At 44.0% G+C, this 14355-nt stretch overlaps 1 protein-coding gene across 1 annotated transcript in view; it reads left to right on the top strand.

Moving 5' to 3' along the window:
• plxna3 (plexin A3) overlaps positions 1–11291 on the top strand; it is an 86563-nt gene extending 75272 nt beyond the window's left edge. Inside the window, exons 30-38 of the mRNA XM_026367434.1 lie at positions 16–175; positions 1825–1928; positions 2624–2720; positions 2807–2884; positions 3155–3267; positions 3648–3817; positions 3907–4119; positions 4353–4503; positions 4768–11291. Coding sequence (XP_026223219.1) covers positions 16–175; positions 1825–1928; positions 2624–2720; positions 2807–2884; positions 3155–3267; positions 3648–3817; positions 3907–4119; positions 4353–4503; positions 4768–4863 — 1182 coding nt within the window. The 3' untranslated portion in view covers positions 4864–11291. The remainder of the gene's footprint in view (positions 1–15; positions 176–1824; positions 1929–2623; positions 2721–2806; positions 2885–3154; positions 3268–3647; positions 3818–3906; positions 4120–4352; positions 4504–4767) is intronic.
• The last annotated feature ends 3064 nt before the right edge of the window (positions 11292–14355 follow it).

The raw sequence follows: 14355 nt of genomic DNA, 5'->3' as shown, positions 1-14355 counted from the left end.
TCTCTCCTTCCTCAGACTCTGATGTGTATCCCTCCGGAGGGCGAGGCGGGGACGGAGGTGCCGGTGAAGGTGCTGAACTGTGACACAGTGACACAGGTCAAAGACAAACTGCTGGATGCTGTTTATAAAGGAATTCCATATTCCCAGAGGCCTCAGGCCGACGACATGGACCTCGGTAAGTGTCTCCAACACAGACACAGGACGACATGTTAAAGTAAAACTGTGGTGTCCCAGACTCAGTTTCATGTTAGTGAGGTCTTAACATAACTAATTAGTTTAAGTACAGTAAACATGTGTCAAACATCAGTTTCAATGTGCCGTCGTATATATACAGAGTGATTACTGTTGCCGTGGCAAGAAAAAGTTTGTGAACCTTTTGGAATTTCATGGTTTTCTGCATTAATTAGTCATAAAATGTGATCTGATCTTCACCTGAGTCAAGAGTACTAACAAATATAATGAGCCTAAAATAATAACACAAAAGAAATTCTGATCTTTTTTGTCTTTATTGAGAACAACCATAAAAACCTTGTAGTGATAGTGGAAAAAAGTAAGTGAACCCTTGGAATTACAGACATCTGACACAGATGTTAGCCAGTTTCAATAATGTCTTGTCTGTCTCTCTGAGTTGTTTCTTTACCTCATTAATGAGTGTTTGTTGTGCTCTTGGGGTCATTTTGACCGGTCACTACCATAGATAATCCAAACCTAAACTCCCATAGATAATCCAAACATAAACTCCCATAGATAATCCAAACATAAACTCCCATAGATAATCCAAACATAAACTCCCATAGATAATCCAAACATAAACTCCCATAGATAATCCAAACATAAACTACCAGAGGAACCGTGAGGAGACCAGCAACTCAGTGCATTCCAACAGACAATAACAGGATGTCGTAATGGGGTTACGAGATTATGGCTGGATCTTGTCTCTAATACATCAGACGATCAGGCAACAGGCAGGTTAAATGTTGTCAATCAGCTTAATGAGTGTGAAGCTGCTGCATGAAATTCACGACACGGAAACTGAACTTTCAAAATAAGAGTCCAACCTGGAACTCAGACGTCGGATCCTCACACGGCTCACATAAGTGTATTCTTCTTGTAAGGAGCAAACTTTTTGTCAGTCGAAGGAGCTCTAGTCCACACCCTCAAAATAATTTTCCTAACTTATGCTAACTTAGGTGCTTAGGTCATTATTCCTAGGGTTCACATACTTTTCCTACTTGCACTATGAGGTTTTTATGGTTGTTCTTAATAAAGACATAAAAGATCAGATTGTTTTTTGTTATTATTTAAGATGCAATATATAATAATTCTTGACTTAGATGAAGATCAGATCACATTTTATGACAAACTAATGCAGAAAACCATGAAATTCCAAGAGGTTCACATACTTTTTCTTGCCACTATATAATATACAATATATAATAATAATAATATAAAAGTGACACTGTTCCTATAACAGTATAGTACAATATAAAAATATAAAACATAATTGTAATAATATAGAAATGTTTGTGGTGCTGCATCAGCAGCTTATTGAGGTTGTGTTATTTATAATAAATTAATATTATTATACATTTTTACTACCTTATGAAGATTTATTGTTATATGCAGCTCAGAATTTCTGACAGAACTGACAGAAGCTCGATCACAAACTTTAAAAAACACGCTCCTCAGCTAATGGAGCTGCCGGTTTTAGCTCATATGCCAAACCCACAGCAGACTGGAGACATTAGCGGCTGATAGCATCCCTCTATCTAGTCCTCACCGACCATCGCTGATCTGTGTGTAACTGTGTGTTTGTGTTGTCAGAGTGGCGTCAGGGTCGACTGACCAGGATCATCCTGCAGGACGAAGACGTGACGACCAAGATAGAGAGTGACTGGAAGAGGCTGAACACACTGGCACACTATCAGGTACACACACACACACGTGTACTTTAATTTAATACTTCTGAAGCACAAAATATGAAAAACTCTTTGACATTTGGTGCAAAGTTTTGATCATATATCTCGTTTGAACTAAATTGAACTTTGTACGACCACAGCTCTGAGTAAACCTGCTAAATTTGGTGGCATTTGGCCGATGAAGGTGCCTCAACACAACCAGAGGTCTGAAATGTATCCTGATGCACTGTTTTCCAGGACTTTCCCAGGTCACCACCACTGAGGTTTCCATTGTCATGTGGAGCTTTTTCTAAAATAACACACTCAGGCAGATATTTTTCCTGTGCAGTATTAATAATGTTGTTTTTTACCAGACTAAGTTAAAATACAGTTACTCTAATAAAAAATTAAAACGAATTAGTAACACTACCAGATATTTCGGGTAGAAACTGTTGCACCACTATTGTTTAAAGTCCTGTCAGTCACTAGGTTTTAATGCAGGTCCAGACAAAGATTAGAGGCTTAAAACCAGAACATTTTCCCTGGTTAAATTCAGAGATTAGGAGGATTGTGTAGCTGCGGCCTCTGAGTGAGATCCCGCAGTGACACATGCGGAGTGTGTCCAGATTGTGGATGGGATAAGAATCGACTGGCTTCGCTGCCTGAATGGATAATTAGTCAGATGATTGATGGAGCGATCGGCTGATGGGTTGATGTGTTCCTAGGTAACAGACGGCTCTTTGGTGGCGCTGGTCCAGAAGCAGGTTTCTGCCTACAACATCGCCAACTCCTTCACCTTCACCAGATCACTGAGCAGATACGGTAACACACTCACACTGTCACGCTCACATTACCTCTTACCTTATCGCTAAGCTGAGTCGATAACTTGTCTCTCGCTCTTTCTTCAGAGTCGTTACTCCGAACATCCAGCAGTCCTGACAGCCTTAGATCCAGAGCCCCAATGATCACCCCAGACCAGGAGACAGGTACGGCAGCAGTGTCCGTAGCAGCAGCAGAGGTTTGAGATCAGGCAGATATCAACTCTCGGGTTTCTCTAAAGTCTCTTTTGGTAAAAACTGGACTGATTTAAGATTCTTGAAGACATTTGACCTCTCAGCCAAAAGGTTTTTCACTTCAGACTGGGGGAGGTTTCAGGCACCTGGACTCAGAAAACAGTGCAAAGGTTTAGATACTAAAAGTACAGTACGCTCTGTCTACTGTCCTGGTTATGAGTGATGTGTTTTGTGTGTTTTCAGGAACTAAACTGTGGCACCTGGTGAAGAATCACGAGCACAGTGACCAGAGAGAAGGAGACAGAGGCAGCAAGATGGTTTCTGAAATCTACCTGACCAGGCTGCTGGCAACAAAGGTAACAACACACAAAAGCAACCCGTTCAGAAAAAGTACGGTTGTAAAGACGTGAAAAGGCTTAAAGACACCTCTAATTTACTTCTTAATTAAATAAAACAGACACCTGAAACTCATATTTAAACCAACCAAAACATCGATATGTGTCACAGAGGAAACACTGGCCGCTACATTATCGACTGGTTCGTTGTTTCTTCTTAGGTTTTCAGTTTTTATTTAGTGAATTTGTTTTTAGTTTTTCTTCAAAGTGAAATATTAAATACCTTTTTAGGACAGTGTTGGACTTTCTCCAAGTTGATCTTATTGTCTGTCTTGATCTTGACACTGACTGGTTCCTTATGGACGCGTACATATTTAATGCTTTGGTCGTCCCACCACCAGGGGACGCTGCAGAAGTTTGTGGACGACCTGTTTGAGACGGTGTTCAGCACGGCCCACCGCGGCTCCGCACTCCCATTGGCCATTAAATACATGTTCGACTTCTTGGATGAACAGGCTGACAAACGTCAGATCAGCGACCCGGACGTCCGACACACCTGGAAGAGCAACTGGTGAGAAAAACTGTAAAAAGGAAACTTTACTGGTGAAACAGGCACAGAACAGATGGGATTTTACCAATATTTCCTCTTTGTGTGTGCAGCCTTCCTCTCAGGTTCTGGGTGAACGTCATAAAGAATCCTCAGTTTGTGTTCGACATCCATAAAAGCAGCATCACTGACGCCTGTTTGTCGGTCGTCGCTCAGACCTTTATGGACTCCTGCTCGACATCTGAACACCGACTCGGCAAGGATTCACCGTCCAACAAGCTGCTTTACGCAAAAGACATCCCCAACTACAAGAGCTGGGTGGAAAGGTAGCGGACCTCTGCTGCTAGTAAAATTAGCATAAGCAATATCATCAAATATCGATATGTTGTATTTTTAGAAATTAATTTTAGATAGTTGACCTTCAAACACACACATTTACTATCTGAGACTTAATTATGATTAAAATATAGAAAGACAAAAATTTCTAAATCTAAAATTTTCTGATGGACAGATTGACCTAACAACAAGTTTAACCCATCTGTGTGCTTGTGTCCGGCAGGTACTACAGGGATATCGCGAAGATGCCAAGCATCAGCGATCAGGACATGGACGCCTATCTGGTGGAGCAGTCCCGTCTCCACGGCAATGAGTTCAATACACTGAGCGCGCTCAGTGAGCTGTACTTCTACATCAACAAGTACAAAGAAGAGGTGAGTAGGGGGGCAGGGTGGGGCCCGTTTGACCTCTCACGGAGTTAGTGGAGGTCCATTCATGCATTCAGCTGGAACACAGATGTATATTATAAAAATGTAAATGATGACGCTGAAGAGATGAGGAAAGTTTTTTATTACCAGTTGTTAGCATAATTTTGAAGCGGTTGGTTATTGGTGTGTTGATGTTAATGTTGAGAGATGAGTGATCAGAGGATTCCTTAAAATCCTTACGTCGCTTACGTCTCTCCTCTGTCACTGCAGATCCTGACCGCATTGGACCGGGACGGTTACTGTCGCAAACATAAACTGAGGCACAAACTGGAGCAAGCCATCAACCTGATGTCCGGGAGCAGCTGAGAGCAGGGGAGGGACGAATGGACTGATGGGCCGATGGATGGATGAACGCGGAGATGGGGACGAGGAATTGGGAAGAGGTTTTTTGTTTTTCTGAACAGTTTTAATAGTCAGCTGAAATGCTCTGTGTTGGACCGAACTGACTGCCACAGCTTCAGCCCTTTTGCAATCAGTCCGTCAGTAATTTATTTGTCAATTGATTTGAAGACTGACTAACTAGATGGCTGGGACCCCAACTACCTCCTTTTGGTGGGTTTTGGGGCAGAAAATCAGTTTCCAAACCGATTTGGAGTTATTGTGAGGGCAAAAAACAAACCTTCAAAATGCATCTGTCGGTTTGGATTTGGATTCATATTCACTGCAGGTGGAAGCAGGGATCGACGCCAGGGGGGCGAGGAGGTAGAATGACCGGGACACTACACTGAAGACTGAGTCAGGTTTTACCAAACAAGGACTGTGACATTCGGACTAATATACCTGACTTCAGGACTCCCGGCCTGGTTTGGAACTGTCTCACAGTAGGTCAAGTCAAGTTTTCTCCAAAGCTACGGACATCGTCCTAAAAGTCTTGTTGTGGTCTAACGGATCAAGAAAGTCGAAGGTCTTGGCAAACTGCATCATGCTTTTATCACGCTTTTATCTTTAAGGCCACATCGTAGTCTGGACATATCTAGGCCAGGTCGACGCTCGCCACAGAGGCTCGAGGCCTCCTTATGATGTCGTTTTTTTGGACTTTTCGTCCTCACCTTAGCCTTGTCTGGAACAATCCGGATTCACTGTAAGAAGACCAGGTCAGGTTTTAGGAAGGAAGCATTTGGAATATCTGACCCAACCTTGAGCTGCAAAGGATTTGTAAGGTTGTTTCAAGCTTTAATGAAGCAGAAGATGACTTGGCCTTGAAATCACTGCTTAGTTTCAAAAGATGTGAATCCAGGTGCAGTTCAGGAACTCGAGACTCTGTGATCCAAGAAAACTGGACTTGACCTTGAACTGTTCAGCTAAGTCTCGTCAGGATCTAGAAGTTTCTAAGTTGCTGTTTTAAATAACAACTCAATGTTTTTTCTCTGGACAATCACTCTGTACCACAGCACACTGAGCCCGATGCCTACCGACCGACCAGTACCTGTGTCCATAAACCCGTCCTCTCCTCCCGCCATCTTGTTTTCCTCCCATCCTCAGCTCCTCAGAGTTTCACCTCTTGCTTTTGCCTGATCCGTTTTTCATTTCACCTCCTTCTCTGTCCTCACTTTCCGTTCCTTCTTTCCTTCTCCCCCTTTTTTTACCCCCCACCCTGTTCTGTCATTGGTCAGTCATGCTGGCCTCTGGCCTTCCTATTGGCCAGGAAGACTCTTTAGTAATGTACTGCCCGACCAATCAAGACTGTGGATTTCACCAAGAAGAAATTAAACTAAAACAGAATTACGTTTAAAATACATTCCAGCACAGGCACACAGGCGAGGTCTGTACATAAGCAGGTTTACTCAACGATTTCTGGAAGCTAAAGACTTTCAGCAGAGCACTGCTCTGCATTTTTCAGGACCAGAACGACCTGGAGGACGGGGTTCTGGTTTCAGTACCAGTCAGTAAACTCTGATGCTGGTTGGTGCAAATTGCTTTATTGTCCGACCTTGCACATACACCCACAAACAGCCATGCTAACCGTGCCCAGGGGGAAATACTGTGCAGAGCTACAAGCCCAGTGCCATGTAAAGACCGGACCAGATCACGTCAGGACTGGACCGGACTTGGACCAAACCCGGATCGAAAAAACAACCCAGAACGGAGTTTTAAACAGACCGGACTCAAGAACTCTTAAGACTTGTGGCCATAATTGTAAACAACAAAAAAGAACGCTAATAATAATAATACTGAAGTATAGAAGTTAAAAAAGAAAAAAAAGAACTATTGAGATGTTAACGTGTAATAAGAACTTTGTGGATGGACAGTTTGGATTTAAGGAGCTGTACTTGTATAAAGCTGAACGTTACGATTCATCAGAGTTTGGACAAGGAGAGAGAGCCAGGAGACGGACCAGACCAGGACCTCATCCTCCCACCATCACACTGGACCAGACTGAACCAGATGGAACTGGATTGAATTGGATTTCATTGTTCGGACGCTGAATGATCAGCACTGAACTGAACCTCATCTCTTTACATCACATAAATCAAACGGGGCTTTTTTCAGATTTTCTGCCAAACGAGGTGTTTGTTAGGACCGAGTGCAGTGTGGTGGTGGAGGGTTTTCTGGGTGGTGGGTGACGTGTAGCTTTGGACTGAACATCCTAAAGACAAACGTGGGTGATTTCACACTGCCGACACATCTTCACCGAGCACGAGTCCTGGTACAAATGCTTGGCCAGAGTTCTGTAAGTGAGAAACTGAGCCCAGTGTGAAACGCTCCTCTGTGTGACTGATGGTTAAATGTTGGATGGAGGATTTTCTAACATGGCAAAGCTGCACCCCCACCCCCCCCCACACCTGTTTGTCTGTGGTAGAACATTTTCACTTTGCACAACTGGTTTCAGATTTTCTGCCAAAACAAACAAAGCTTCTCGACCACAGAGCACTGAAACCAGTTCAAGATTTCCATTTGTTCAGGTCAATGCCAGTAATGAGATAATGTGACATAACACATCCCTAAAGTTGATTGTTCATGGATTATGATGGACCACGGTGTCACGTGACCATTTCATTTCAATTTCAAGGTACAAGCAGGTGAGCTACGAGTCATTATCTGGAATAATAAGGCCTTCGCTTTTCATTTATTTCACCAAGGCGACACCAAAACAACACACAAGGCCTTTAACAAACCATACAGCTGTTGGAGTTTTTATTTTATGACCTGGGGGAGCTCTGTAGAAAAGTAAGATGAACTCTCTGTAGTCGTCTGCTCGAATCCACCATCAGGTCTTTTAGGCTCTGGAGAAAAGCTGAAAATGTTCTACCACCGTCACAGCGTCTCTCTGTTGTTCTCTGCGATGCCATAAAATTACAAAGCACCTTTTTTTCTTTCTTGCTGTTGTTTCACTGTCGTTTGAATCTTTGGGGCCAAAAGGACCCGAATGAGGAAGAGGCGGAGGATGGTGAGGAAGGGTCCTGATAAAAGACTGCCTTTTAGATGATTAATAGTAGAACAGGGAGGGAAGCCACTACCGCACCAGTACCACTGTTCATCCAACCTGTGTGTGTGTATGTGTGTGTGATTCTTTTACTAAGGCTTCTGCTGCTGCAGTGGAAATTCAACCGTTAAATCACTGATCGTATCAGCAGCTCAATTAAAAACCTTTTTCTTTACAGTCAGACCGTTTAAATCACCCGATCTGCATCTTCTCAAATCTCCGTTCGGATCTTCGATCCCCATTTTGAAAAAGTCAAAAATCTCAAATTGCCCTTTAAACTCAAAGTCAACTGAAGTGATAAGCTGAGAACTGTTGCCGTTTTGATCAGAATTGACCTTTTTTGTTGGTGTGATGCGATGAGAGTTTAGATGAAGAGAGGAGGAGGAAGCGGGAGGTGGTGTGGGGTGAAAAGAGAAGATGCATAGACAACGAAGAGCAGGGAACTCCTTGTGCATGAGAGGAGACGATAGTACTGAAGAGATGAGAGGAGAAGAAGATCAGGAGTACGTTCTGACGAAGACGGGGAAATCAGTGTTAGAGCAGAGCACATGAGGACCAGCTAGGAAGGAAGTGGGAAGAGGAGGAAGGAGGGTTGGAAAAGAGATGCCGATGGAATACTGAGAGCAGGAGGAAAAGAGAGGAGAGAGGGAGAATACTGATCAGGCAGAAAACGACGGAGGCAACGCCATCCATCAACCCGGCTGAGGAAGGAAACTGAGAGGAGGGAGGAGGAGAGAACGCTGCAGGGAGGGTGGAAGGAAGGAGAGAGGAGGTGAAGGCTGCGACCTAGGGAGCTAGTTCTAGAAATTTAGAAGGAAACGTTTGAGTCACTCACTCGTGCATGAAATTAACGACAAAAGATTTTAAACGTGTGCGAATGAGTTTAGATTTTCAGCTTTCTCCTGTATCAGAGTGACGGAAACGTTTCACTCCGATCACCGTGAACGACCAGGATCAGGACGAAGGCAGACGGGAACACGGGAAACCTTCAATTCAGCTCCAATCAATCAACGTTTACATGGTTTTCCACTGTGGCAGCGAGCTGCGAGTGTGTGTTTGAGATGTTTCAGTCCTGTTTACACACACACACACACACACACACACACACACACACAGCTGGGAGGAGGTAACAGAGACTGAAGAGGCCAATGGGAGGGCCATGTCTAATTCCTGGAACCGAAAACTAAGCAAACACTGACTGAATGTTTTTAGTTTTGTCCATCTGTTTACACACACACACGCACACACACACACACACAGCTCAGAGGTCTTTGACGCTCTCTGGTGAGGAGATATTTATTATTTTAGATTTTCTCTCTTCTTTTAATTTATTTTTCACGAGTTCTATTTATTGTGGGAGGATGTACACGGTGTTATTAGCTCAACATCAGACACACACACACAACATGAACATAATCCATATTGTAATACACACTCGGGCTGGGAAACGACCACTTCACAGTCGAAACAGAAAGAATATCAGTGATACCAAGCTCTGCATTGATTAGTTACAAACCTTCTCCAAATAAAGTGGAACTTTTAATTTTAGCCGTGAATCATTTCAGCTCAGTGCAGGTAAAGAACTCGATCAGTGGAGTTTAACAGAAACGGCCGGCAAGTTGACTTGAGTTCTCATTGGTTATTTCCCATCCTGTCCACTTTCACACTGACTCCTACTCCAGATGTTTTGCAGGAGTCGTAAGCAGAGAGGGGAGCTAGGATCAAAACGGCAGATACAAATGTTTCCCATAGAAAATCAATGGGCCAGAGCCAGATCTCCTGTTGGTATGAAGTGGAACTAGAATTCAAAAGAGACGTCGACCTCATGTGATCGTAGCAGCTCAGTTAATACGATCGGAGATTGTTTTAATCGGTTTACAGCCTGCAGTTGGTCTAAAATGGAATTTTCTAATGTGGCATCATAAATAATTGGAGTGAATATTTTGGATTGAAACAGACACTCTCATAAATTCCATTTGACTCCCATCTGTCGTTATTACTCTTCAGAAGCAGGTCGTCATACCGAAGTTCAAATTCAGGTGCTTTTGTCCTTTCTCTGCTTTGACGTATTTAAAATTTCCCACTTCCTGGGAAGTCGTAGAAATTCCATATTTTACCAACAGGAGATAAATCAGTTGTCTTTGTGTCTCACTGCAAATCTACAGTGAGACTGACCCCTCCCACCCTGCACACTCCTGACAGATGATTGGTTGATTGATGGAAGAGTTGAGCAGAGAGCGAATCCCAGCGGGCTTCATTGTACCATAGCAGCAGCAGCAAATCACTGGACTCCCCGCTGAGCTGGACGGGGAGTCGGATGTCTGTATTGTACCATAATATGATTCTTATTACTATGATTATAATTCTTATTATTCTGAGCGGCTGCTTCTCAGCTGCGGCGGGATCGGGATCCACCTCGTTAAATGATCTGGAAGCACTTTTTCTGAACATATCCTGGATTCTAAACGCCACATAAACTCCCAGGTCGTGCCACAATGCTCCCTGTTTGGATCCCTGAGCCGCTGGTTGAGAAGCGCCGCTCACACTGGATCTTGTGTCTTAGTTCAGGATGGGATTGTTCATTCAGGCGGCGCTGCAGGTGTCAGGTCGTGAGGTTTTTGGTGATGAACCGGGATGATGAGCGCGTTGCCACGACCAATGGCTGGAGGTCAATATTTAATATTTAACCAATGTGACTTCACTGTCGTTGGAAACATCTCCATAAAGCTGTGAAACACGAGTAACTGTCTTTGAAGTTGGTGGTTGTAGTGACATCCCAGTGCTCCCAGTCCAATTACCAAGCTTCACGATCCACAACCTGCCGCTCCTCAGCGCCGCCCTTCATTCACTTCGTCTGGAAAAACTTTACTTTTCACTGAAGATGCAGAAAACACACGTCGCCTTGATGCAGCACTTTCCAGGATGTAGTCAGGGCCCATTTTTTGATACCATTTGCCATTGCCTTGTTTTGATTTAAGATTTTTGCTGAGTTAAAATGTAATAATGATGATGATGATGATGATGAAGAATCTTCTTCATGTAATAGCCTGTGTCAGTTTTTATACCATTGCCATTGCCTTCTGCTGAGTTTGTATATTTGTGTGATTTCACTAAAGTGTAATGGAAAAGTCGGACTCGTTGGTGTGTTACTGTTCAGTCAGGTGATAATGATCACGGTCATCATACTTTAGTCATTTATCAACAAACGCAGAGAATTCCCACATTTAAGTAACTGGAAGACTAAAGAAAAGGAACAACAGCTGGAATAAAATGAACATAACTGTAGCTAGAACGCACCTCCTGCCCACTGCTTATTACCCATTAGTATATATCATTATATATTATAACTCTGACTCTGGTTCTTTACAGGTTTAGAAATGAACACAGTTGAAAGTGAAACTAAAAAATTTAGGTTAAATCCAGACTAAATAAAACCTGATGATGATGGAATGGGTGGAGTTTGAGATGCACTTTCTTTCTATCAGCTAATTGATCTGATGCATGAAAAAGAAACTAAATATTTTGTGAAGGTGTTTAAATCTGAATTTGGAACTTGCTGACACCTCATACATCAAATGCTCATTTGTAAAGTGACCAAGCCTAACATCAAATGCTGGCACGGGTACAGACTAATTAATGGAGAACAACGATCCAGGATTAGCAGGGCTTATCGACAGCAGCAACTAAAGAGCTGTTATCCCAGTTTTTCATTATGAGGACACAGACGTGGCCACTCCATCAATTTAATGCTCTGTTTTTAGTTTCCGCTTCAGATTTGAACCCGTGTTCGCGTCGGTCTCTTAAAACTGAATTATCTGAACTGCACCTGTGGTTTGGTCTAAACCAGTGTTGGCAGATTTTATAAAAGTAGCTGAAGTCCCGATGGTTCTGCAGGTACTGAACAGTAGTGGGAGTGGATATTAAAATAGAAAATAGAAATCAAACGTGATTAAAACAATCTGCCCAAATCAAACACACTAAAGGTTAAGTCAGGGACCCCCCCACCTGAACCCAGCAGAACCAGTTTCTAATGTAATAATATAAACCGCTACCTGCAGGCCCAGCACACGTTCTTTTCCCTGGTCTGAAATGAGCCTGTACTGCTCAACAATGATGTGTGAACTCTCTGCCCCCCGTCGACTCGCTCGTGGACCCTCGATTATAGAGAAACCTAACGGGTCCATTCCCCCCCCCGTCTCCCACCTTCCTGGGTTTCAGCCCCATTTGAATCCAGTTTATGTAGAACACACAAATGCTGCTACTAGATGTGAAAACGACCACAGGTCAGGATTTAATCTAAAGGTCGGCACCCTGTGCTCCACCGTCCTCACCTGAACACAAGGGGACGGAGGGTTCTGTGAAGCCCCCCCGACCCCCATGACGAGGTCCCTTCAGTAATTGAATACTGAGACCTGAGAACGTGGACCCCCCCCCCACGCCACCCCCGTGTCAATCTAAAGACCCTTTAAGGTGATCACATGACATCAGAGCCAATCAGCACAGTGTTTACGTTGGAGGCCTGAACGCAGCTTCCTGTCGGACTGGACGCTCGTTAACGTGACGAGACAAACGAGCTCCGTTAAAGATTAAAGCTGTGATTTGATTACAGCTCAGTGTGAGTCAGACGGTGCTGCCCGTTAACCAACTGCCCCGTCAGCATCTACAGGTGACACACACACACACACACACACACACAGCCACTCTCCCAAATTAACCGCTAATCATAAACGGCAAAAAGTGATGAGTCATGAGTTTCCTCGTCTCCACTGCAGCTCGAAGCCTCACACACTCACACACACACACTCACTCACACACTCTCACACACACACACTCACACACACACTCTCACACACACACACTCACTCACACACTCTCACACACACACTCACACACACACACTCACTCACACACTCTCACACACACACACTCACACACACACACTCTCACACACACTCACTCACACACACACACTCACTCACACACTCTCACACACACACACTCACACACACACACTCACTCACACACACTCACACACACACACTCACTCACACACACTCACACACACACACTCACTCACACACACTCACACACACACACTCACACACACACTCACACACACTCTCACACACACACACACCCACACACTCTCTCACACACTCACTGTGTAATTATTTCTTCAGTCAGCGTGTTTTATTCTTCCTGCTGATGTCTGTGGGGGCCCAGGCTCCAGGGTTCCAGGCTCCAGCCCCAGGCTCCAGGCTCCTGGGTTCCAGGCTGCAGGCCCCAGGCTCCAGGGTCCAGGCCCCAGGCCCCAGGCTCCAGGCCCCAGGCTCCAGGCCCCAGGCTCCAGGCTCCAGGCCCCAGGCTCCAGGGTCCAGGCTCCAGAGATCTTGATCAAAATATCGTCCTGTGTGTTTTGTTCTGACACTCATGTGATTTAATGGACTTCTTAATGTCAGGTTGTCACTTTTTATCAGACACCATGTTCGTGGAGGAACCAGAGCAGCAGCTACTGAACATGAACCTGCACATGTTCCCTGATCTGAGTGATGATCAGCACCTGACGATCATTAACCGTTCATCAAATTCAAATTCAAATTTTATTTGTCACATACACAGTACGATATGCAGTGAAATGCTTAGGCGACTGCCTGTGACCTTAAAAAATAAAAGACTATTGAAGACTATTTATAGGAAATAAAAATAATAAAGAAAGTAGAAGTAGATTTAGCTAAGAATAACATTTCAGTGTACATATCATATATCATATGTACAGTACAAATATACAATATAAGAAAAATATAAGAAAATAAGAAAACCTGGGTGAACAATATAGAAAAATATAGAATTTTGGAATTTTGTGTGGGAAGGAGTGGAGTATAAATAGAAATGTCCAGGGGGTGTGCAAGTAAAGTGTTCATACTTAAATTGACTTGTGCATAATAGAATAAATAGTAATGTGAAAGGTGTGCAGTGACCACTAGGGCTGATGATTGTCCCGAATGTCCAGAGAGAGTGCAAGAAGCATGAGTGTGGGTGTGTAAAGTGGGTCAGTACTGTGTGGTGTGCTGGTTGAGAGCCGGATCGCCTGCGGGAAGAAGCTCCTCCTCAGTCTCTCTGTGTTGGCCTTTAGGGAGCGGAATCGCTTTCCTGACCTCAACAGAGAGAACAGTCCATTGCTGGGGTGGCTGAGGTCCTTTACGATCTTCCTGGCCTTGGTCCAGCACCGCTTGCTGTAGACTGAGTGTAGGTCAGGGAGCTCGGTGTGGATGATGCGCTCAGCTGATCGCACAACCCTCTGTAGAGCTCGTCTGTCCTGCATGGTGCTGTTCCCAAACCAGGTCGTGATGTTTCCTGTCAGGATGCTCTCTGTG

Source organism: Anabas testudineus, chromosome 7, assembly GCF_900324465.2.
Source record: "Anabas testudineus chromosome 7, fAnaTes1.2, whole genome shotgun sequence".
In the NCBI taxonomy this organism is placed as follows: Eukaryota; Metazoa; Chordata; class Actinopteri; order Anabantiformes; family Anabantidae; genus Anabas; species Anabas testudineus.
Note: the sequence above shows the minus strand (reverse complement) of the source record. Positions and strands in the feature narration are given on the sequence as shown.